At 34.9% G+C, this 24796-nt stretch overlaps 1 protein-coding gene across 1 annotated transcript; it reads right to left on the minus strand.

Moving 5' to 3' along the window:
• Positions 1-10458: 10458 nt before the first annotated feature.
• LOC129000741 (cathepsin B-like) lies at positions 10459-21900 on the minus strand. The gene is made up of 8 exons (XM_054427722.1): positions 21712-21900; positions 19991-20146; positions 15925-16140; positions 15154-15354; positions 13995-14139; positions 13424-13540; positions 12168-12297; positions 10459-10736 (listed from the first exon to the last, which is right to left on the minus strand). The coding sequence occupies exons 2-8, from the start codon at positions 20144-20146 to the stop codon at positions 10664-10666; spliced, it is 1038 nt and encodes a 345-aa protein (XP_054283697.1). The 5' UTR covers positions 21712-21900; the 3' UTR covers positions 10459-10663.
• Positions 21901-24796: the final 2896 nt, after the last annotated feature.

The raw sequence follows: 24796 nt of genomic DNA on the forward strand, positions 1-24796 counted from the left end.
TAGCCCCAACCACAGCTCACTTAGGCATCAAAAAGACTTGGTCTCGAATCGAGCAGCATTTTTGGTCCCCAACCCTTAAGGAAACCATAACCGACATGGTCAAAACCTGCACCTTCTGCCAACGATCTAAGCAAGCCCTAAATTCTAGAGCAGGACTCTTATCCTCCGAAGTACCGACAAGACCATTTGAAAAAATTTTCATAGATCACATTGGTCCATTACCACGTTCCAAGAAAGGAAATAAATACCTTCTCACAATTGTCGATTCATTTTCAAAATTTGCAATTTTTCTTCCGGCCAAGAACACAACGTCAGCAACCACAGTTTCACTTCTACGCTCAGGCCTCTTTGCTTACTTCGGCTTCCCAAAATATCTGGTGTCAGACAACGTTTCGTCTTTTACATCTAAAGAATTTTCAGACATGTGTCTTCAGTTAGGGATCCGCCACATAACCACCACTCCATACTATCCAAACCCAAGCCATGCCGAGCGAGTGAACAAGAATATCAAAATAGCCATTCGAATTTATCACTCAGATCATCAAACTGATTGGGACCAAAATATCCATCTTTTCCAGATAGCCTTTTATTCAGCCAAACACTCAAGCACCGGATATTCCCCAGCAGACCTTTTTTTAAGTTTTCAGATCAATCATCCATTAGAACTAAACTGGGATTTGGACCAATTACTAAATTACAACACAAACCCCCAAACAACCAGGGACAAATGGGTACAAGCGCACCAAAATTTAACTAAAGCACGAGAAGCCCGCGAAAGACAATACAATCAGGGAAGACACCCCCCATCCTTCAAGATAGGCGATTGGGTCATGTTTAGACTACACCACCAGAGCAAGGCAATCAACAAAATCAATGCTAAATTGCTTCCACTCTGGTCACAACCCGCTATTATACAGGCATACACGTCACCTGTCACAGTAATTTTAATGGATCCAAAGACAGGAAAGGTTGTGAGGCGAGCTCATGTCTCTCAGCTCAAGCACTATTTTCACCCGAATCAGGGACTTCCACGAACGACCACATCAATTAAACCCCCACCCACCCGTTAAATCAAAAACTCACGCATCTCATGAACCCTCTCAGCTGGTGATATTAGATTAAGTTAGGTTAGTCCACACTGTACAATTTTTCACTCCGTAGCACACACATACACACACAGGGTTGTGATGGAGCCTGCACCTGTCGCCAACTGTGACTAAGGTCGTGTTTCGCGTAGGCACGCCCTTCAGAAGGCGGCAGGGTTTAGCGATCGCCCATTACAACCTGAGCTGCAGCTCTCCTCCACGTCATTGGTTTTAGAGTAAATTCATTTTTTGCGCATATTTAAAATTATTTTATTTTCTTTTAGACCGTGAACTGTGCCTAGTTTTTTTTTTTTTAACTTTTTTCATCTTTTAGCGCAGTTCAGGGGCTAATGACCGTGGGGAAGAGCGGATTGTTCCCCTCAACCTACTTCGAAATAGTTTGAGGATACACGCTCACCAACACTAACACACCAATCCTTACACAAACACATCTCTCATCTTCAAACCGGTAGTTTTAAGTAGATTAAGTCAGTTATGCGATCAACATGCTAACCTTAGGGCAGCGAACCTGCATAAAAGCGCCCTACAGGATCATACACCTTTAAGAATTATATGTTTCATCGCATTGTTATAATTCAAACTATTTATTCATTGTTATTTGTTATTGATATTTATTTACTTGTTTATGGATTACTATCCTATTTGTATATTTATAATAAACTGTTTAAGCCCCGCCAACTAAGTAAATTGCCAACACTGGAACTGCAGTCTAGTGTAGCCATGGCAGCAGCCTTGCCTACCAAAACCCCAAACACTAATTTTTTGCCCCCTTTTAACCAGAAGTTCCAGATCCAGCATGCTAGCTCCAGCTCCTTTTTTTGGGGAGCGGGGGAGAGCTGTGGGAGTAACCCACATCACCGCCAATAATTATATATATTGAGGTAAGAGTCAACCCCATCGGCTGATCCAAAGGCAGGCAGACAGCTCTAGTCGGACCGAGACTAGCGCTCCAACCGGAAAAGACCAACCGCCGGCAAGCAGGTTGGTCTGAGATCCGTCGCCGAAGAAGAAGGAGGTCCTGATCCTTGGTCAACAGTTGGTAAAGTACCGATAATGTCTAATTAATTGTAAACTTTTGGGGGATAAAGGGGGTAAGGGGTATCTTTTCTAAATTAGGGCAGGTCCAACCAACAATAAATTAACTGATGTAACTAAATTAACTTTACAATTATCGATATCATGTTTAGGGCAAGTTGCTGCAGGCGAGTTTCAATGGCGAGGGGTAGTTAAAATTAAATAAAAATGTAGTTAATGAATTTATTTACGACTTATCAAAGCTGGCTTACGCTGGGCAGGGTTTACGTGAGTGCTATTGGGTAGTGGAATCAGCACGATATTTATTAAATGTGGATCTAGCTGGGTTAATTCCAGTCAAGACCCCACAACGTCTTATAACACTTAAAACATTATATTTACGCTTATACCGTTACTCACAAGACGGTAAATATACAAAAAAAGAAAATGGTAAGTGGTGATCGATTTCGATTGGATACTCCAAGAATCTTGAATGGCTTCCCTACTTATATCCTAATTGATACCGGAAGCACCGGCCAATACGTTTTTATAAGTACAACTGGAGTCGAAATTTACTTGTTCATTATATTATAAAATATTTTTAAAATACTTTTGATAATTTGTTTAAATACTTTTTTGCATATTTCACTGTCCTTGAAAATTTATGTATTGTTGAACACTGTATTTTCTCGACACTAAAACCATATTGTCCATGCTTAAACATTCTGGCCTAACAATGATGGGACCCCCTACATAATTATAATACTGGAAGCAATTGATTCAAACTGATGAATTTGTTTGAATTTCTCTAAAATATTTACAAGTCAATTATTCACGGTACCTACAAATCTGACTAAAAATATTATTGTACATTTTTACAAACCGAGTTTAAATACTCGAAAACCACGAACTAAACCCGACAATCTAAATCGGTTTACAAACCGAGGTTTCCAACCTTATTGGAACTAATGGAACTGACTATCAAGTCTATTACGTTTGGCCACCAGACACCATAACCCATAAGGCAGGCTCCGATGATTGTCATAAAGCACTATTGTCGTCTGCTGGAGCCAGACAGCCAGCGCTATCTGTTGGGCTCGTAAAGAAGCTTTTACGTTATCTGAGTGGCTCTGAGTTGTTTAACACAATTACCTAAAGATAGCCTGCCAGTCGAGAGTCGGGGAAGCGAGAATTCGGGATATCTTAGTAACCGTTTTGCTGCTTTTGCTTTAGTTGGTGAAATTAGCAATAATACTAATATATCCTATCCCCCACCGCAGCAAACCCGTGGATTAAGTAAATATTTACCTGATTATATTTTCTCGCAAATATTTCCTGAAACCTGTCAGATTTATTCTTTAGTTAAAGTAAAGTATACTTTTGTTTGATTCTGCAAGAAAGAGAATTAAGTGCATTTTAGATATGTTATAGCTTATGAGTTAGAAATAAACTTCACAAATTTTATTTAAAAATATGATCATAAATAAAACGCATAATATAGTATACAACCAATAGTAAGGGAGTAGGTTTAATCTATGCTACTATGCTCACTCTGCTCTTATAAATATTGCAAAAGGCTTTTGACATATCTGTGAAATTTTTTTAGAAATTGCACAGTAGATAAGATAAAAAAATAAATGCTGTGCTCTTGTCTTGTTGAACATAAAAGGAACTATTTCAAATATGTGTTTGAGACAGCCAAATTCCACTGATTATATTTTTGTTAGAAGGAAATCATCAATGCCTTTTGTAGATCTCCAGGTCTGACTAATCTGATAGTGGTTCAATAAACCCTATAAACAGACCATTTTGATTTCTTTTAGTCACATAAATAGGTTTTCTGTACCCTTTGTAGAGGTAGATGTGGCTGTACAGTAGGTATTGCATTTTATAAGGACCAAGTAGTAGTTTAAAGTAAACATCACATTAATCAGTAACATTTTGTTTCTAAAGAAACAATTTAGTTGTACAATGCAATGAAATGACTGATTATAAGTAAACCAATGTTATTCAAAAATTTTGAACAATGTTATTCATTAAAGGGAATAAGAAAATTGGCAAAAGACGCATCAGACTTAAAATTAAGACAGCTTGAGCAAGCTCATCAATGAATACCGGTACTTAAATCTAAAACACCTTCCGGTCTAAATTTGAGATAGTATATAAAACGTATTTTCTTTCTTTCTATCAAAATTTTCTTTTTTCTTCTTTATAAATTATATGTATTTTGGATTTTTGCTAAAACCATCTGATACAGTGTGGTTTTTTTTTATCATAATTTATTTTACAATCTGTTCAAACTTCAAACATGAGAACAATAAGTAAAACATATATCAAACAATGTCAGGAAGCAAGCACCTGTTCATCAACAAGTCTTGCCAAAAATTTGATCAGTCATTTAAACATTTACAGAAATCTGTAGTTTAGGTCCAGCACATGCACAACACTTTTTAACCTGTTAATGCACTGACTATTGTCCAGCAGATTAACAGCAAGACTGTTCGGATGATATTCTAATTTTTCTTGATAATTTTTGCTAAGGTCTGTAATTTCTTCTTTCACTGATTTAATTTTGAAGTCATTCCTAATTGTAGTGTTGGATACGAACCAGGGTGCGCCAATAATTCTTCTCAGTGCCTTAGCCTGAAATCGTTCAAGAATTTCGATGTTGGATTTGCTCGAGGTCCCCCAAAGTTGAATTCCGTATGTCCAAATTGGTTTGATCATAACTTTATACAGTGTGGTAAACACTTCTATTTGTTGTTATTGTTTGTTTGTTACTGAAGAAGGCTAATGCCGAAATATAGAACTTTTTTAAAAAGTGTGTGATAAGTTTATTTTGGATAATGATTTAGCCGTTTGGCAATATTATGAAGAAACAATGATTATAAGTAAAATAATTAATATATAAAAACTTTTTTTTCATTACACTGTCTCAAAAACAGCTGTCTTACAGATCATTTTGAGTCCCTAAAGATAGCTGTTTGCGGAATATTTGGACTGAATCATATGGTTATGTCAAAGCTTATCTCAAAAACAAATCAGCTGTTCTGATACTGATCTTTTAAAATGCTTCAACAAAACAAACTTTGTTTGTTTCTTACATAACCTAATTCATTCAGGGTTACTGTATTTTTGGCTATATTTTGTATTTTCTGCTATAATATATGACAGTGTAATGAAAAATATTGTTTGTAACTGTCCTAAAATGCGTTTTTGTGACTTAACCAAATTTTCGTTAAATCGTCCCAAAAAAGCCTACTTTAGGGAATAGTAAACTACTATTTAAAACCACGTTTTTAAACACACTAAAAAGTAGAAAATAATTTATAAATATTTGGAGAGAATAAATCCTTGAAAGATTTAAAACGAAAAACGTGGGGCACATGAAATAGCTAATTTACCCCCTCTGTATTATCATCAATTGCATGTACACCACGTTTTTCATTTTAAATCTTACAAGTATTTATTCTCTCCACATATTCATAAATTATTTTCTACTTTTTATTGTTTATAAACGTGGTACCGGTATTTAAAAAGTTGTTTATATATTAATTGTTTTCTACTATTTAGTTTTTAATGTGTGTAAAATATGTTTTATATGAACGTTTTATATGTTTTAGGCTATATGAGGTTTTATATGACCTGTTAATACGTAAACAATACCATTTTATCTGTAATCAGAACTTTTATCTTTACTTTGAAATGTTTGTTTATATTTTTAAAATCTCTCGGAAGCAGAAACTGTACATCTTAACCTCTCTGCTCTTTGAACAAACTGTAAAATTAAAGCATTTACAGCAGACTCCAATTGATATTATTTACATTCTTCCAAAATGTAAACATTGAAACTTCGGAAGCCCATGGGGCTTAGTTGAAGGGAAATATGAAAATAAAATGATATAATATTGCATTGTCATCCATTTATGAGCTATGTTTCAAGTATCTAGCTCATCGGGATATTGGTTTTGATTGCAAAACTTGTACCGGACAAGAAAGCGAGCTAATAAAAATGTTTTAAAAATAAATGCTGTAAAACTTTGCAGTCAAAATTGGGGAACTCTATGGGGCGGTTCACGAGCTCGGGACTATCGTAGTCCGAGCCCAGAATCCGGAAATAACCGGTATTTGGGCCGCGGTATCGGGTTCACGAGCTCGAGACTATATAAGCCGCGGACCAAACTGATAGGCTGCACACAATTAGTGCAGGGATAAAACCCGGTTTTAAAAGTTGGGTTCATGAGTCCAATTACAGATAGTCCCGGCTCTGATCATTAGTCCCGGTGGGTTCACGAGTCAAGTCCGAGCCCAAATGAGATGGTTCGGGCCCAAAAGAACAATGGTGTTTGGTCTCCAACTCAGACCTGGTAGGAGGCAGGTTTAAGGTGACATCATGCGGGTTTTATCTTATTAGCTCCTTTATTTTTATAAATTTTTAAAAAACTAATGTTTAAATATGGTTCCTCATTAAATTCCGAACAATTTCATTACCCACAACGCCATATTAAAAAAATATGTAAAAATGGTAAAAAGGCTCATAAAACATGAAAAAAATCATCAAACTACATAAAACGACGGATAAATTATGCACGGAACAAAGTAGTATCATAACAAAGATATTTTTACTGATAAACCCCATGTTATTACAATTTTAACGATACAATTATGCGTAGAATATAAATATAACTAATCAGCCACATTTAAACCACCGTTATCTAACATAATTTGAAATAGTTTTTTGCCGTGGGAAACATCAAGCAAACCGTCAGTCGTTAAGTACGATTCGCGATGATATCACCGTCATGTGTTGTACCGCAGTGTGTATTGAATATGACTATGAAATATCTATACTGTAATACGTTAACAATTATGTACCATCACTCCACTACCTCGCATAGGACCAGCTCGTTATCATGACCCTTTTATGACTTGATGAATTTAAATATAGATTTAGATTGTCCAAAGATGCCGTCAATGAGCCATTTGAGGCGTTAACTCCAAGGCACGGATTTCCCCACAGCAAAATCCATTACAGTATTCTAAATTGAGAAAAAAAAATTAGTAGCACTAATATTTTTGGCTGATGGCACTTTTCATCGAGAAACTGGTGATTTATTGGATGTTAGTAAAGCTTGGGTGGTAGCTATTTGTTTGGTACTGAAAGCAGATCAAATCAAATTTTCAGTTCGAAACTATGCTAAAAGAAAAAATACAATGTTTTCTTAAATATTAACTCATTGTAATACCTGAGTGAAAATTTAAAAACGTACGTTTTCAGGAAAAGGACTTTGCAAATTTTTTCCCCTTTTTTCAAAACTTTTATAATTTTTTTTATTTTATTAACATTTGAAGTTTCATAAAATGTCCATGGTAACGCAATATCTTTGGTAGTTTTCTTTTTAAAGAGAATCTTTAGTAGAAAAACACAAAATCCTGTCACGACCATAACGGACGTTTAAATGAATATTAAAAATAGTTAATATTATTTTTATAACTATATTTTGCTATAAACTAATTTACTTTTATGACCATTATACAATAAAAAGGTCACTGAGCTTTTGGTATATTTGGTCTTTCTAGAAAAAAATTTAAAAAACTCAAAAAATAGAAAAAAGCCAATAAAATCTTTTTAAGTTTGTATAACTACGAAAAAACTTACCTGAGACGTGAAAAATCGTTATGTTTGTATAGAGGTGTGCTTCTTTTGTGTATAAAACATTGAAATATGACAATATTTTAATTTTTGAAATTTTTATGATAGAAATCATAAACGTGATGGTCAGGGACAAGCGGTACGGTCGTGAATTGTCTGGAATAATCTAAATATTTCCAAACAATCCTTCAATTATACTGTTAGTTATAACAAAACTATGTGTTTCAATTGAACTAAACTGTTCAATTTACAATTATATTAAAGTTATTGTCACGACCAAACACACTATAATCCATAAGGCTGGATTGGTCGTGAAAAAAACCGCGATGGTCGTGAAACTTTGGTCGTGAAATTACGTGTTATTTGGCTCTGTTCTGGCGGTAGCCCTGCACCTCATGTTCGAGGATACAAAGTGGACTTCTAGGTTAATCTAGCAATTGAAATATCTTATAAACAAAAATTAATACCATGTCTACTTCATCGAATGACTATGTACGGTCATGGACACACCAAAATTACAAAAAACACAATCTTTCCTTTATTAATCTTGCTATTCCTCCTTTCAACTCAAAACGACCGGCACTACAATCCTGACGTACACCCCGAACTAGTCTCTAAAACCAACTGACTCCATCGACGCCAGGCTTGCCACTGTCGTGCTCCAAAGTTGAAAGTTTTTCCCAAATGGTCGTGACGCCAAATCGAGGGACAGACTTATTTTGTCATGGTAGTCAGTCTGCAATGACAATAAAATTATAATTTGCTTCTTTTTTGTAAGTTTAATAACCATTGATGACATAAAAATATGGCTTTATACATTTCGGCATGAATAATTAGTCTAAAAACAGCGTGAAAGTTGGAAAATGTACCCTAGGGACACGTCATGGTCGTGAATTTCGAGACTTTAAAAATACGAAAAAAATACCTAGAACCTATTTAAAACCAAATAAATGTGTGTAACATGTTGCCCCCGTCCCAAAAAATATTAAAACACATAATAATAAACTACAAATCCAGTATCTACGAAGTAAAAGGCCAGGGACATGAAAACGTACGTTTTTAAATTTTCACTCACCTATGAAACTGATATAAAAATCACAACAACACAAAATGTAAATAAAAACCATAGTTGTTTACATAAATAATATTACGAGCGAACCACAGAATATTATTTCAACATTTTACAGCTATTAAAGAGTGTAAGAATAACGGAAAGAATATTCTTAGATTACAACCACGATTTAAGACCAGCACACACATACGATTTTTATATCTAAATAGTCAGTACCTCTAAATACATTTTAGTTTCAATAATTGTACAATTTAAAAGAGTTTAGTTAAAATTAGCCTATCCAAAAATCTCCATCCTAAATGATCGGGCATTTATGCAAAATAGGCATTCATCCGGTTATAAATACCCGGTTATTTTATGCCATGCATCTTAATTGAATTACAATAATGTACACAGAAAAATATATTTCGCTTAAGACTTTTATTATCTGATTTCGTACAAATGTGGCTTGTGTTTATAAATCAATTAACTTTGATATATTATTATAGGCGAGCTTTGAGACAATAAAATACGTGAAAAATAACAGTTTTGGACGTTTTGGTTCAGCCTTTTTTCAAGATCATCTTATTGTACGGAAGAATGAAAGTGCGTATGTCAGCAGCAGTGGCTTGACATGTGTTTCCAGGCTGTTTTACCAACGTCTCAACAAAAATTCCCTGTGAATCCCCAGCGAATCCCTGTCATTAGGCTCCGCTATGGATTTGGTCTCGACCTACAATGGGCCCGGCTTTCACATCATTAGGCTCTGACTCGTGAACCCATTTTTTGGTCGTCGCTTATATAGTCCGGGACCAACGTCTGGTCGCGGACTATGAAGTCCCGAGCTCGTGAACCGCCCCTAAGTGGTTGAAGTGAGTTCTGAAGGGTGTGATGGAGTAGATAAATTCTGGGGAATATGGGTTCTTCTTGTGCTTATTTCTATAACTGACTCCAATCAGAAGTCCTGCAGAAGACAATAAGTTAGCAAAAAAATAAAAAGGCTGGAGAAAGATGGAGTTTGTGGAACCATGCAGAGACTTGATGTTTGAGCTTCATCGCTTCATGCAAGATATTCAGAGTAAGCAGAATTAGTTGAGAATATTCCTCATACAGTATTAACACTAACACAGAATCAATTTTTGTGGTAAAATATATAGAGAACCAGAAGAAGAAAAAATATCCATAAAGAAAATGGACAAACATATACTATACATGTGTTGATGGTTCATCTCAAACTTTAAGAAAAATAAACTTTAGGAGAAAAACTGAATGATCTGCATGGGGATGAGTTACAGCAGAAAACGTGTTAAAAGTGAGTGCAGCGTGTGTTGTTCGTGAGTTTCTTTGCCTTAGAACTGGTAGTGTAAATACAGTGGCATAGTTGACAGTTTTAATTTAGATGAGAGATTTTTTTAGTTTATGTAAATATTTCATTATGTTTTTGACATACCGGTAGCTAATGAATTTTATGTTAATTTTGCTGAATAAACGACTTATGACTTTTAAAGAACTTGCTATGCAATGTACAGTTGCCAATAGCAATAAAGTTAATTACGCCACATATTATTACATATATAGCCACTAATTGCCACATACTTTGGCAGTGTTTAAACAGGTAAGAAAACTAGTCACGCCTTGTTAAAGAAATGTTTATTCACACAATAGTGTATCAAATTACAAAACACTTGATAAAATATGAAAATAATCACAGCATGGTAGACACATATACATGCAATAACACGATTATTTGGCCACGAGTAACCCACTTAGTATAAAAAATAAACATCAGAAGATCAGCTTGGAACAAAATCTTCAGTCAATAATCAGTTATGGCACTTTCTATTTGGGAATGCCAGCGTTGATTTGACTTTCAATGCCGCATTCATCGGATCCTCGGAGAATCTTGAAGTAACTGGAATTTGAAACAGAAACCACATTACAAATAATGAAAACCGATTAACTGTTACATAATCTATTAGTCTCAAAACAACATAATTGAATAAAAGGTCTTGATGTGAAACATCCCGGATGCCCAAACAATATCAGTTTTTCGATAAACTCTCTCCTCAGGGAACGAATCTCAATTAACCCATTCAGTGCTAGGCCAATAATTCATATTTTGTAAGACTTTTTTGTTTGCCTTTTAATTCCATTACCTGTTGTTGAATTTGAACTGTCATGTTGTCACTATTTTATTAATTAGGCTAATTTTAAATAATAACACAATAAGAAAATATATAAGAAAGATAAATCCCGGTGTTTGTAGTAAACATTAAATAAAACTTAGTTTTTGTTGTAATTTTCCTGGTTTTCCTATACATTTTTATGTTCTGATAGCATTATTTGAAACCAAAATCTCATAAAATCAAAAGACATATAGTTTACAATGTAGTATTGAATTTAACCTTGATTTAGTTGGACGAGGTTATCGTAATATAGCCATTTTAGGGAAACTAATGTTTTGCAGCAAAGTCTCAGGAACACATTTATGATCACTGTTGTGTTTAAACTAAAAGATTTCATCTAAATAGTCCGTGACTAACTGGTGCTGCTACCTAGTAACGCATTGAACAACGATCTGTAGCGCTAACTGTTCGCAATCGGTGGCGACAGCTTAAATACCGGTTTTTGACTCCTCAGTCTTCAAGCACAGATAGCCGAGAAGGCTAGGGCGTGTATCACTTGGCCAGTGGCATTCGTCTGCTCGGGTTCGAATCCCGTCCTGTGTGGCAAATAATTGGTGACCTGTGTGTTTGTAGCGATATACTACAACCACTGGGGCATAGTGAGGTGTTCATAATCCTTGGTTTAGACATACACCTCGAAATCATCGGATTGGGCGAATCTTTTAGCTAAGTGGTTGTTAGTGTATCCTATGAACATGCAGGTCACCAATGGCCGTTTTGCTATTTTTTTTTTAAATAACCTTCCTCTCTATATCCCTTAGAGATTTTTTAAAACAACGATAAATCGTTTCATAGCACTGAAAGGGTTAAAGGGCTGTATTTGATCACATTTAAAATATTTAAGATGCACCAGCTGTTGAATTAGTTTTTATTTACAGTTTAATTGCTTACTTTCTTCCCTGAGTTAATATTTAGAATCTCAATAGATGTTTACATTACGATAAAGTTATTAGTTTTGATCCTACCACACAGTGTAATGCAAATACATATGAGATTGTCATTGGAACATTAGTATGGTTTTGATTTGTATTTAAACAAAGTGATTTGAGGCTTCAGCCCCCCCCCACCTTCAAGATAATATAATGGCTAACTCCTTTAAATTCAGTAAATCATGGTTTTACTGTATTTAGATCTAGCCCATCAATTGTGATAGTTACCCATGGTCGCCCCAGTCAGAGTTCCAAGAGTTAGCGACCAGCCAGTAAGGACTACCGTTCTCCTCGCCCCAGCCAAGTATCCTGATGGCATGTCCTCCCAACATCCTGCCTGCTACATGCTTGTACACTCCTGCGACACACAGACAACATCCACACTAAATAATCCACTTCCTTAGACATAAACAATGTGATTTTATGAATATCTGTGTGGTCATAGAGGTTAAATCTAAAGGCTGCCAGTTTGATCTCAATAAGGGTTGTTTCTAGACCCAGATGACAATTGCCTTTGGGCTAACAAAAAGTTGAAATTAGATAACAAGACTGGTCCCTGTGTGGGGTTTGGACCCAGTGGCATACAAAACAAATGTTTTATTGTAAAAATAAGGCTTCCTTGATCAATTTTCAAAGTGCCTTGAAATAAATCACTTAAGCAGAAATTTGTAAGAAAAATAATTCCAGGTATTTTATAGAAAATAGGCTTAGTCAAGCCTTCTACACCTACTGTTTTACACTATTTTTTTTATTTTAAGACGTGTCTGTTAAGCCTTCTGATAGTTGGAATTATGTTATATATAATTTTTCCTACATGCAATACAGAACAGTGATAATCATCTCGTTTGAAGCCAAACAACTGTAATTAATTGTTTTTAGCACCTGTCTAATGTGACACTTGTTTTAAATATCACAGCTATCTAAATCAACTAGGCCTAGCCGTCGATTTCGACGGGTTTCACCTAGTATTATAAAACACTTGTTAACAAAAATAAACCTTAATTGCAGGTTGAATCAAACTACTGGAGGTTAAGACAGTTCTTTCATTTTTAAATTTTCCATAACTTTTAATTAATGTGGAACTGATTATTTTTCACCTGGTCTGTGTTTTAACGGAAAGTTTAACATTTCAGATTTGTTATTTATTTGGGATTCATAATGGTTGGCTGTTAATAAGTTTGTTGGATCTAAATTTCATAGAGTACAGCTCAGTTCAACCTAAATATTACTTACAATGGCTATCAACCACTTAGTGTAGTGAAATTATTTTCTTTTAATTCAAATAATTGGTATCATGATTATAACTTTTTCACACTGAATAGTGGAAACGATACAAAGCTAATATTTTCCATAAGTTGTAATAAAAACGGCAATCAATAGGGCGACAAATATACATTATTTTCTTTTCTATGCATGTATGAAAATTAGGCCTACTAAAACTCAAAGAAAAACTCTTTCACAACAAAATATTTCACTATAGTTACCTGATTTGTACTGAACAAAGTCCTCATAGACGGAGAAGGCCCCTTCCACTGGTCCATTCCTCATAATTTCAACTTGGATTTGTTTCTCTTCACCCTCGACACTGTATGCTTTCTGACCTACAAACATAAACATAGAACTCTGATCTAAATGTCTAGTCTGAATGCCTAGTTTCTACTTTCTGAAGAAGTCCCTTGTAGAGGCGAAATATCATGTTAAATTAAAATATCAGAGATGCATTGGTAATGCATAATTGCAATACAGATGTAAAAATCTGTCTACTAGTTCCTAATGTTTCCCTCTTAAAAATAAATTACAACACAAATATTTTAGAGAAGATTCCTGATCTTAAACTGTACTTAGAATACTAAATTATTCCCTAAGGAGTGAAAACACCCCTTAACTGCTTCTCAGGAGAACTATCAACTGTTTTCCTTAACAGAACGAGAACATACAGTAGTAGGAACATCAAGAGAAAATCAAGAACACTTCTTCAGAACTTCCTTTCTTTAGTAGTATAAAGGGGAGGGGGTTCCAAGTTTTGGCCAAGGATTTGATATCCTTCAATCTTACCATAGTGCTTGTCCTTTTTGTAATCAACATTGTAAGAGGCCTGACACTTCTTCTCACATTTGGGAGTCTTTCCTCCCTCAGCGCAAGGAGGTCTGGTTCCATTGACATGGTGTTCACAAGGAGCGATCTCATAGGGAATGCATCCCTACAGCATAACAACAAAATAATGAGAAAATGAGAACAATCAAAACACAAATATTTTTCAAACTTGCTAAGGTTACAAGGTTACAACTGACAGACGATGCTGACAATTCATCTTGGATTGAGTCTTTGTTCAGGTGTTTATGTACAGCTTAATACTTTGAAAACTAATTCATAGATCCTACTTCTTAAGTACAATTATCATGAAACGATGTTTAATGGAAATCAACTTCAATCTCACATGTTTAACACTATGACACATAATCAAATTAGCAATATTTTTTACTTAGCATCATAACATCAATATTTATTCACAATTCCTGTATGCTTGAATCACATTAGCTAATGATTAGCTATGAATGTAAACACACAGGTAAATTGGTTTTTTATACTTTAATACTTTATTCTGAAATGGCGACCATACAAATGTAGGTATTTTAAGCCAAGTATGAATAGCGATGAGTGTAGGATGAGTGGCACGATCTAATAATCTTGTTAGTGACTAAGGCCGACATTTTCCTTAGACACAGCTGTTAATTACAGCCAATGGCAACTAAGGGACCTACAGTTTATAGTGGAATCCGAACAACATTTGCCTTGTAATTAACGAATTGGTCTAATTATCAGGATAGTCCTGTGGTATATAAATATATTGCTAATTATTAGCGAGTCATAACTTCAGTATACAGTATAGGTAGCCTACTCCAAGTATTGTACAAAAATTGTCAGGGATTATTTTTTAAATACACACTTGGTTTAGTGAAATTGCCTACTCAAGTATTTTGTAATGTTTACTTTTGGGTACTGAAGTAAGTAGACGTTTTACATTTTATCTACACGAACCAGCAGTAGAAATCCTTTTTGTATATTATACAGAATTCAAATTTACAGGAGCACACTCAATGGCTTGATCCAACTATGTTTATTACTTCATCACTGACTACAACTTGGAAGTGGATTACAGAAGCATGCAATTGGTGTCAACTTTTATCAACGACTCTTGACTAAGACATCAGACCTGATTGGACCCGTAGCTGCCTCCGCTGACCAACCCACTGTGGACCCAGTAGCGCCAAGCCATCCCTGGGAACCCTCCGTTGCAGCCGAACCCGCAGGTGTGGCAACACGAGACCAAGTCCTCGGCAGAGTAGTGGAACGAGCTGTTGCCGTTGGAGTGGATACACTGACGGTCGGACATAGACTCCACTGCACCAAAGGCCTGTACAGTCCATACATGAACACTTTAATTCACATGATATCACTGTTATACAAAGTTCTTATTATTTGATAACATTAAAATATGTGTGATGGACATCTGTAATCTTATTCTTCTCCTCCATATCCTCTTCACTTCATCTATTTACCTCCTTCTAAGTATCCCTTTCTGTCTCCTTCCCTATATCATCAACTCTATTTTCTTATGAATTCTCTCTTCTCATATTTTTCTCTCATGCCAAACTATATTAGTCTTAATTTTCCACTCTGCCTTTTTTAGCAGATGCATATTTCCAGCACAATATATCAGAGTTGAAAGTCTAATCATCCTATAAGCGTACCGGTACTTTTCTGTGGGAGGTGTACAATTCATGACCTAATATTGAGCAAAAAGTTTCAAAATTTATTTTGATTGATTGTAAAATTGGATAGAGAACATGATCATTAAGCAGAGTCAATTCTTTTCCCACTATTTTAAAAACGTCTGGATTGTATGGCATAGCTTAAGTCATATTTGATCTGCTCTTTTCACTGTTATTGTTTATGTCAATCACACATTTACTAAGCCACTTACCCAGCAAGAGCCGCAAGATCCCTGGTCCCTGATTTCCCGGATCGTGGGGCAGTTTGGCCATCTAGCTCTAGAGTCGAAAGCATCAGGAATCCCTTCATTCCCCAACAGATGTTTCTTCACTTCTAACTTGTTTTCAGGTTTGTTTGCATCTGGATGAACTCCCATCAAACCTTCGATAAACTTCATGGGCGTTTTCTCATGAAAATTTCTACCAGCCTGAAATCAAACAGATATTTTTTATTGTGAAAATGTATTATACAAATTAAACAATTCTTAAATCTCATTGCTTTTTTCTAAAAAAATTGTTTAGTAAAATTTGATTAATTGTCACCCAAGGCACCGGGACTATAGCTTTTTCAAATAATGAAGGCGGTCTGGGATTGGTCCCACCTGAGGCAAATTAATACAAACCTTATTCCACAAACCACAAATAAGTTATACTTGGCCACAAATAAGTCCCATCTCCGCCCGTCTCCGTTATTTGAACCAAAACTATAGAATAAATAAATACAGGGTAACACAACTTTATAAATGACCATAGTTACAATTATAACAATGATTTTTAAAATAAATGCCACTGTGTAGAAGTGAAAAATACACATAGCATTTTTTTTACAGTAGACTATAAGCGTATGCTGATATATATACTGTGTATCAATAAAAAACTACAAGCAGCAAAAACCTACATTAAAAATTGTGAAATAGACTTTTCTGAAGCGACTGATTGTAGAGATTTACAGTTGAAAGAGTGTTGAGAAGTTCTAATCTATTGTACTCTAGATTATTGTGGTGATTGGTTTCCTTGGTTCCATGAGAAACAAACCGTCTTTTTTATTTGTGTGACTAACTATTAGTTTAAATAGTCTATCATCATTCCTAGATTCTGAGCATAATTGTGAAATGTATCTATCTATATATTAATAGGCAAGCATGTTTCTTTAAAACCTTTTTTCTCAGGTCGTGTGCATCGCAGAGAAAATCTACGCATACTGTTGGAAAGATATTTTCCTGTAGATGTGCAGAATGCCTCTAAAAATTAAAATAGGCTAACAAATAAGCACAAAAAATTAATTTGAAAACTTCAAAAAATTAACATGGAGCATATGGGTTGCCATGATGGTGACGAAATAACAACAAAATGTAAACAGAAAATCAAAACAAATGGAAGAAATTCAAATCACATGTGTTATTTACAGTGTGGGGAGAAAATAGAGAAGTCTGTACATTAATTATTTTTGGTCGAGTTTCGACCACAGGACGACCACTAGTAATATTTAAATGTTCAAAAAGGCCAATATATAGGTAATAAATTGTTTAATTCACAAGTGCTTTTGTAAACTAGGTTTCCATCGTCAGGCCGTGTTTATAGCATATTACGAGATTCAATGTGTCCTAAGCCCGTTTCCAAAACCAATAAATAAATGTCTAGAGTTTGGATTGTCAAATGACCAAAATGTATGTCTTGTCATTCATTCAATGCTCAACCTAACCAAACATACAACTATTACTGAATAACCATTGCTGTAAATGTTCAGTCACACTCATGGTTTTAGTACAAAATACTACTGTCAATTTACATCAAAGTATTATTTTTGTATGAAACTAAAATTAAAGTTGTTTCATGTTAAACATATATCAAACCAGTAGAGCTGTAAGAACTGGTAAAAATTGTTAAGGTTTATAGAAAAAGTAAAAAAATATAATAAAGCACATATATTATATGTATACATATTTTTTTAGAGGTTGGCGGCCTCTCAAAGAGCTTGGTTGTTTGGGAGGTTGGTTTAATATGTCACAAATCATAATATTCTAGTTCTAGCACATTACCAAAAAAATTGCTAGTTCTATCTAGCAAAAAAATTATATATATAAGTTAAAAATTGTAATACAAAAAATATCATTTGATTTATTACACAACTGAAAGACTTCCTTCTTCAAAATTACAAGTTATTGTGGTTGATTTAAATGAATTTTATTGGTTTTACACTTAGCACAATGGAACATTAACCATGAATTGACCAAAAAAAATCAAATAAATTGTAATTGAAATGGTTTTTTTTCTCTCAAAACAAAATTATCTTCATTATACTTCTTGGGAACACAATGGCTTATCACCATTACCTTGACCTTTGGTTTGCTTGGTAAAGATTACAGCAATAATATAAAACACCTCTCTCTCAATATTTCACAGCTTAATTATTTTGTTTTCTCTCAGCATAAACTGTTTTTAGATTTATTTTTGTTTTGATTCATCAATTTGAGGGCACACAAATATTGAATGAGTAAGATCCAGGATATATACAAATTTGTTAAAATACTTTTCGCGCATAAGCAAAATATTCAGAGACTATTTCTTGTTATAATAAGGCTGATTTGTTAGGGCTAAGTGGAAGACATTGTTAGCATTAGTCAGCTCTTTTATCCCTTTCCATATAACTTATCAGTTATTTCCGTTGAAATAGAGTCACTTTATACGTATCTTAGAGGAACAAAAAACATTATCCCATGTTTGTGAGTCACTTTAACAGCTAAATCATTTGTTGCTTTATCAAGGTTCAAGGAATGGAAAGATTGCAAAACAAAACCGTTTATCTAGCAATTTCAAAACTTAAGTGACGTTACGGTATATTTTCCAAATTACTAATAAAAGCAACAGTAATCAGCGTAGCAAATTTACAGTTTTTAAATTTTACACGGTAAAACCGTATTGAATGAGTATGGATATTTCTTCATATACGGTAACCTAACTGTTAAAATCTGACACTATGTTCATACCCACTTAAGAACTTAACGTTCACTAAATACTCATAAATTCTATGAATGGTAATTTTTTTGTAATTCACTACCATTAGAATATTAATCTTTTACGATTTTTACTTTAGGCTATAGCCTAGTAGGCCCACTAAGTTTAGTATAGGTATTTATGTTGATAGTTAATTATTTTTATTACATAAATGTATGAGAATTTAATAACTAAGCATGTTTAAAATCACCTAGTGTGAGGAAAAATCTATTACTGTACAGTAATACTTGATGAAATCCTATTTGATTAAAGAGGTGTCAAAAAGTTGTTTTTCGGACTGAATCCATGTGTGGAAAGTCAAGGAAAATCAAACAGTGTGGCAAAATAGTATATTTCACTACTAGTCACTAGTAACAAAAATGACCCATTTTGAGCCCCGAAATGAGACCTTCGTTATGAGTATTGAACGATACTTTTTATCACGATGAAACAACTACTTCATCGAACTTAAAAAAAATTATCTGATATTTTGTAATCTATTCATTTTTCTAATCTAAACACAATACGGCTGTACAAATTACTTTGGTGTAAAATTCAGCTGATTTTAACTTTCTTGATGTCAGGCAAATTATTGATTATGTAGCGAATAGCGAAAGTAATGTTTGTGTCAGGAAAAGTTGGCTGATCACTATTTTTTGTTTTTGGTGTATGGAAATTGAAAATTTTCAAAGACCTCAGCTGTATGGAAATGGGCTATTTTCGTAATACAGATGAAAACCAGAGCTAGAGATATACAAGGGCTAGGCCACGCGAGCTCAGAAAGTGATGCCAGCTGGCTCCCCTCCACTCTGCCGCTGTGACGTCACAGCGGTACCTCAGGCTCCCGGCAACGTATAGCTTTGCATGTGTGAGCAGTGGTACTGCCTCACATTTAGTGTTGAATAAGCAAAAAAACAGAGTTGAATTATCCGAGTACTTATTAATTATGAGTAAATCTAATTCCAAGTGGTCAGACCCTCCGTAACAAATTTTGATTCCGAGCTCTCAAAATTCCAAACTAAATCTAGGCTAAAACAAAACGAAAATCACAATTCGGAGCAATAGTATTCACAGTTGAAATAGACCAAGTTTCCACAAAACTGAGTGAATAAGGTAGACCGTACACAAGCAGAACACCTGCCGCAGTGCTGTCTATGTGTGTTTAATCGGACTATACTACCTACAGTATTCTGAATTCTTACACTCGGAAATATTTTATAGCCAGCTTTTGAATAGTGCTTACATATACCATCAAACTATTAAAACTCTTGACATATGACATACCTTCCACATAGTCTGCATGGAATTGATATAATCTATGAAATCATCAGACAGAGGATGAACATATGGAGCAGAATCGATGATAAAATGAGGATGTGGGTCACCCGAACAGCTAACGCAGAGCAGAACAGCTACTGCCACATATCGTAAAAACGTCATCTGAAACAAATTTTTATTTTAAATTACCTGAACTGTGTGGGATTTATCAGCTAACATGTAAAGGATATCTTTCTCCAGTGTTGATTACGACCCTGCGAGCAACCCTGGTGGCAACTCATGTCATTGCACGACTCAATTCTGTTTAAGTAGGTAGTAAGTTAATCTTGACAAACATGTTGAATGTGACTTAATTTAAGCTACCTATTTTAAATGTGACACTGTCTATTACATGTATTATGTTTAACCACAATAAAAGTTTCTATTCTATTCTTACTACAGATCTTGGTTACCGATACTAAAAAACCTGGTATTTCTTAAATTGACACTCTTCCGATCCACATCATGCCAGGTTTGTAGTAGGCCCTACCTTATAACTACTGTAGCAATATTTTTTAATTTACAGAACACTAGGTAGGCTACATATAAAGATAACAATATTGACTTAAATGTAAAGGATAGTTTAGGTTCATCAATTAACTCATACATCTATCATTGTTAGACTACAAGATAAATTTAAAGCTTAGGATAGTCATATGTTTAATCGATTTTCTAATACCGTACTAGGCATTTTGTGTTCACAAACCTAGCCGATAGTTTAATTTATTGAATTGAATAAAGAGATAATTGCGACTAAACATGAACTAGTGCCTACTCCATAAAAGTTTGGTTGGTTAGGTTAGGTTATGATAGTTTATTTTATAATAGATATATTTTTAAATATCGATTATTAATCAATATTTTCAATTCGATTCAATCGATATTAGCGTAGCCCAGTTAAGAAACTGTACCCCCTTTCAGTTAAAACTTGAAAGTGACAAGTACACAGCAGTACGTTTTAAATTAACTGGACACTTAAACTACTTAGTGGCACATTATCAAAAGTAACACAAACAAAGGAATGACATATAGTTTTTAAGGTACATAGAAAAATTTAAAAAATAGATAAAATAAACTTAGGCTAGATTAACTTACGCCTACTGTAGTATAATTATTTGAAAATTCTATGGTTGGTCAAAATAGATGGGTGTCTACTTCAGTATCTAAATGTCAAACTTAACTTACTAAAATCTCTACTAAGTTAGGCCTATATCAATATCCGAGGGGTGTGTCATATTTTAAGGCAAAATTAACTTACATGCAGTTGTGTGTGTTTCATCAAATACCTAGCTAAAACAATGAAAAAAACCTTCAAATAGCCCACCCCGAACAAAGCAGGGAGAAAAAATGTTAGGTAAATATTTTTTGTGTTCAATCCACTAATAAAAATGTATGTGTTACACTAAAATTGTTATCAATTGACAAATGTTAGCCTGGTCTCACAGTCCCCAATAAATAGTTTTGTTGAGGCTTCCCCAACAAGTCTCGTCAGGTCTATAGGGGAGAAAATGCAATAAGTTTAATCAAATCCCAAAAATAAAATTCTAATTTTAGTCGTTGTATATCCTATACTTCATGGCATATAATAATTACCCTCCTATTATATTATTACCACAGTATCATTATCGTTACGTTATTACAAGTGGCAAATTTAATTTTCTGGGTGGTGAAATCTACTTCAACCTTACCTTGGTGTGCAAGCTCTGTAGATTCTGATTTGATACTACACGCTAACGCTAAACGCTACACGTTTGTTTCCTCCTCCTCAAAAAACTAATTGAATTAGCTATTAGGACTATCAAGTAAAGGACTTTGAACTCGTAGCAGTTTGTAAATTATAGATGGATTCCCTCTGGTTTTCTTGTTGGCTTAGCTATATGAAGATGAAGTTGAAGGCCAAACAACTTTTTTTGACAGGTTGACTAGTTGACTGACGACGACGCATATTAACAAATAACAGCTGACCCTGCATCATTCATGCATGATTCATCAAATCCTGAACAGCTGACTTGGTTAATCCAGAGACTGCCAAGTGCCAACGTCTTAACAAATTTTCACGTCATACTGTATAAGAAATTAAATCAATATAACAATTTAGCGATGTTATCACTTAATATAAATTATTTTTAAAATCCTTACTCATAATACAATATTAAAGTTTTTTTTATATTTTATATACAAAAATTACGATACTAAAATAAGTGTATATGGAAAATAAACTGCCCTCTTAAATCAACGGCGTTTGTTTAGCAAAGTAAGGTTGAGGGGTACAGTCGATTCCACCACATAACAAATTAAATTTTCTACTTGTAATAATGTAATAATAGTATGGTTATAATATAATACGAGAGTAATTTATTAATTGTATGTCATTAAAATACAGGATGCACTACGACGATTTTATTACATTTTTATCGCTTTTTTTGGGATTTGATGGACGGAACAAACGTTATAAATTGTCTTCAGCCGATCCATAAACAGGGTCGTAGCTAGGGGAAGGTGAGATGGGTGTCGCTATGTAATGGGGGCTCAAAATTGATAGTGATATAGAGCCTATTACAGTAGGTTCACAACATTTTGGTGGTTTAAGGTGAAGGTTTTCGGGGTTTTTAGCAATGTATTAATCAGCTCACTGGTAATTGTTATGATTATGGTTCAGCTGAAAGATGTCTTCACAATTGCCGAGGGGGGGATGTTCATGCCGCCGAGACAATGATTATGTTTCACTGACCGCGAAGATCGCAATCATGAGATCTAGCAAAACAAAAATGTTTCCGATGATGCGGGAACCAATGACAATATGTCCGTGATCATGAGAAATGATTATAATTTCGACGGATTACGGATAGCGGGTGAAGATCTTCGTGATTGCGGGTGATGTTTACGTTTACGTCACCACGATCCCCGAGGGTGTTCAAGATGGAACACGCCTCATCAGTTGTTGTTTTGAAGTCGGTTTGTGCGCATCGTTATCATGGAATACCCACATGCTCTGTGGGAATACCTAGATGATTTTACAAGCACCACATGCACTTCCCCCCCCCTTTTCTCGTGTTATCTGTTGAGAGTTTCAGGATAATTTAATCTATATTACGTTATTATATACGATATTACGTTGATATATTACGTGTCTTCAGGATTTAAGGGTTTATAATGAAAGAGCCCCACACAACATTCCGAAATGGAAACAAGTGTTGATTGCAATAGGGGTTTTTTTTTTTGCTGACGGGACTCTTCACAGGGAAACTAGAGATCTTCTCCAATCCAAAGGGGAATACACATATAGAACGAAGGTTTCCTGGGGTGTTAAGCTATGTTGATGGTGCTACGTGCCTATTTTGTAAAATGTAGGCTATATATACCGGGTGTCCCATAATATTCCCCGCTGGTTAATACCTATTTTGAACGGCTGCATGTATTCAAACGAGCTTCATCGATACACGTTACTATGGTAAAGTACCTTTTGGTGGCATTTTTAAATTCACCCCCTCCCCCCCCAAATAGGGGTTGCTGGGGGTAACTTAAGAATTGTAAATGGCTATCCCTATCTAATAGGTAGCACATTATTTTCAAAGAACTTTAACAAGGGAAATTACCTTTCTTAAGGCGACCTTCAGTTTATAGTGGAATCTGAACCACATTTTTGGCTTAATTAAAGAATTGATCAATCATCAGGATAGTAATGCGGATAGTCGTAGTACTCATTATTGCGGATGTTAATCCACACCAGGAAGTATCACATCCACAGTACAAGCCTATAACTATCCACAATTCTAGATCAATAGATCAGTGCAAAGACTGCATGTTGATTTTATTTTTCATTATTTGCCACCTGGAAAAAATACTTTAAATATTGTTGAAGTTTTTAAATAGTCTACTAAGTTAGTCTTTCATTTGGAACTACGCATTTTCACTTTGGTTGCATAGGTATTTAATAGAACTGAGGAAATCGAGAAATCCCGATAGGACATAAAGGTGTAAATCGTTTTTGGAAGTAGTAAAGGCAAGAAGTGCGGAGTGTGGGAGACATTTGTGGCAGTTAGATAATATATTGTATCTAAAATACTATGGGGAGGGGGAAACAAGTCCACGACTAGGAAGTGGTGAAGGATGTAGTAAAGGGTAAAGCTGCTGAGTGTGGGAACCGTTTGTGGCAGTTATATTAATGTATCTACAATCTTAAAATGCTCTAGGAAGGGAGGAAAACAGATCCACGACATAGGAAGTGGTGAAGGAAGTAGTAAAGGCTGTCAGTGCGGAGTGTGGGAACCGTTTGTGGCAGTTAGATTAATGCATCTGCAATCTTAAATTCTTAAAATGCTCTAGGAAGGGAGGGAAACAGGTCCACGAAGTAGGAAATGGTGAAGGAAGTAGTAAAGGCCAGCAGTGTGGTATGTGGGAACCATCTGTGTCAGTTAGATTTATGTATTTGCAAATCTTAAGATGATGTAGGAAGGGAGGGAAAAAGGTCTATGACATAGGAAGTGGTGAAGGAAGTAGTAAAGGCTAAAGCTGTTGAGTGTGGGAACCGTTTGTGGCAATTAGATAGATTAATGTATCGGCAATCCAAAAATGCTATGGGAAGGGAGGGAAACAGGTCCACGACATAGGAAGTAGTAAGGGCTAGCAGTGGAGAGTGTGGGAACGTATTTTGTATTATATCTATAAACATTTTTTTCATTTATTGCTTTATTAAACACCATGAAACATGATTACTAATGAAATGCTCCGCTCAACTGGCTTGAAAGCAATCCTAGTTAATTACCGTTATAG

The sequence above is a fragment of the Macrosteles quadrilineatus genome, unplaced genomic scaffold (assembly GCF_028750875.1).
Source record: "Macrosteles quadrilineatus isolate MER2022 unplaced genomic scaffold, UCM_ALF_1.0 Scaffold_8__2_contigs__length_117827958, whole genome shotgun sequence".
Lineage (NCBI taxonomy): Eukaryota > Metazoa > Arthropoda > Insecta > Hemiptera > Cicadellidae > Macrosteles > Macrosteles quadrilineatus.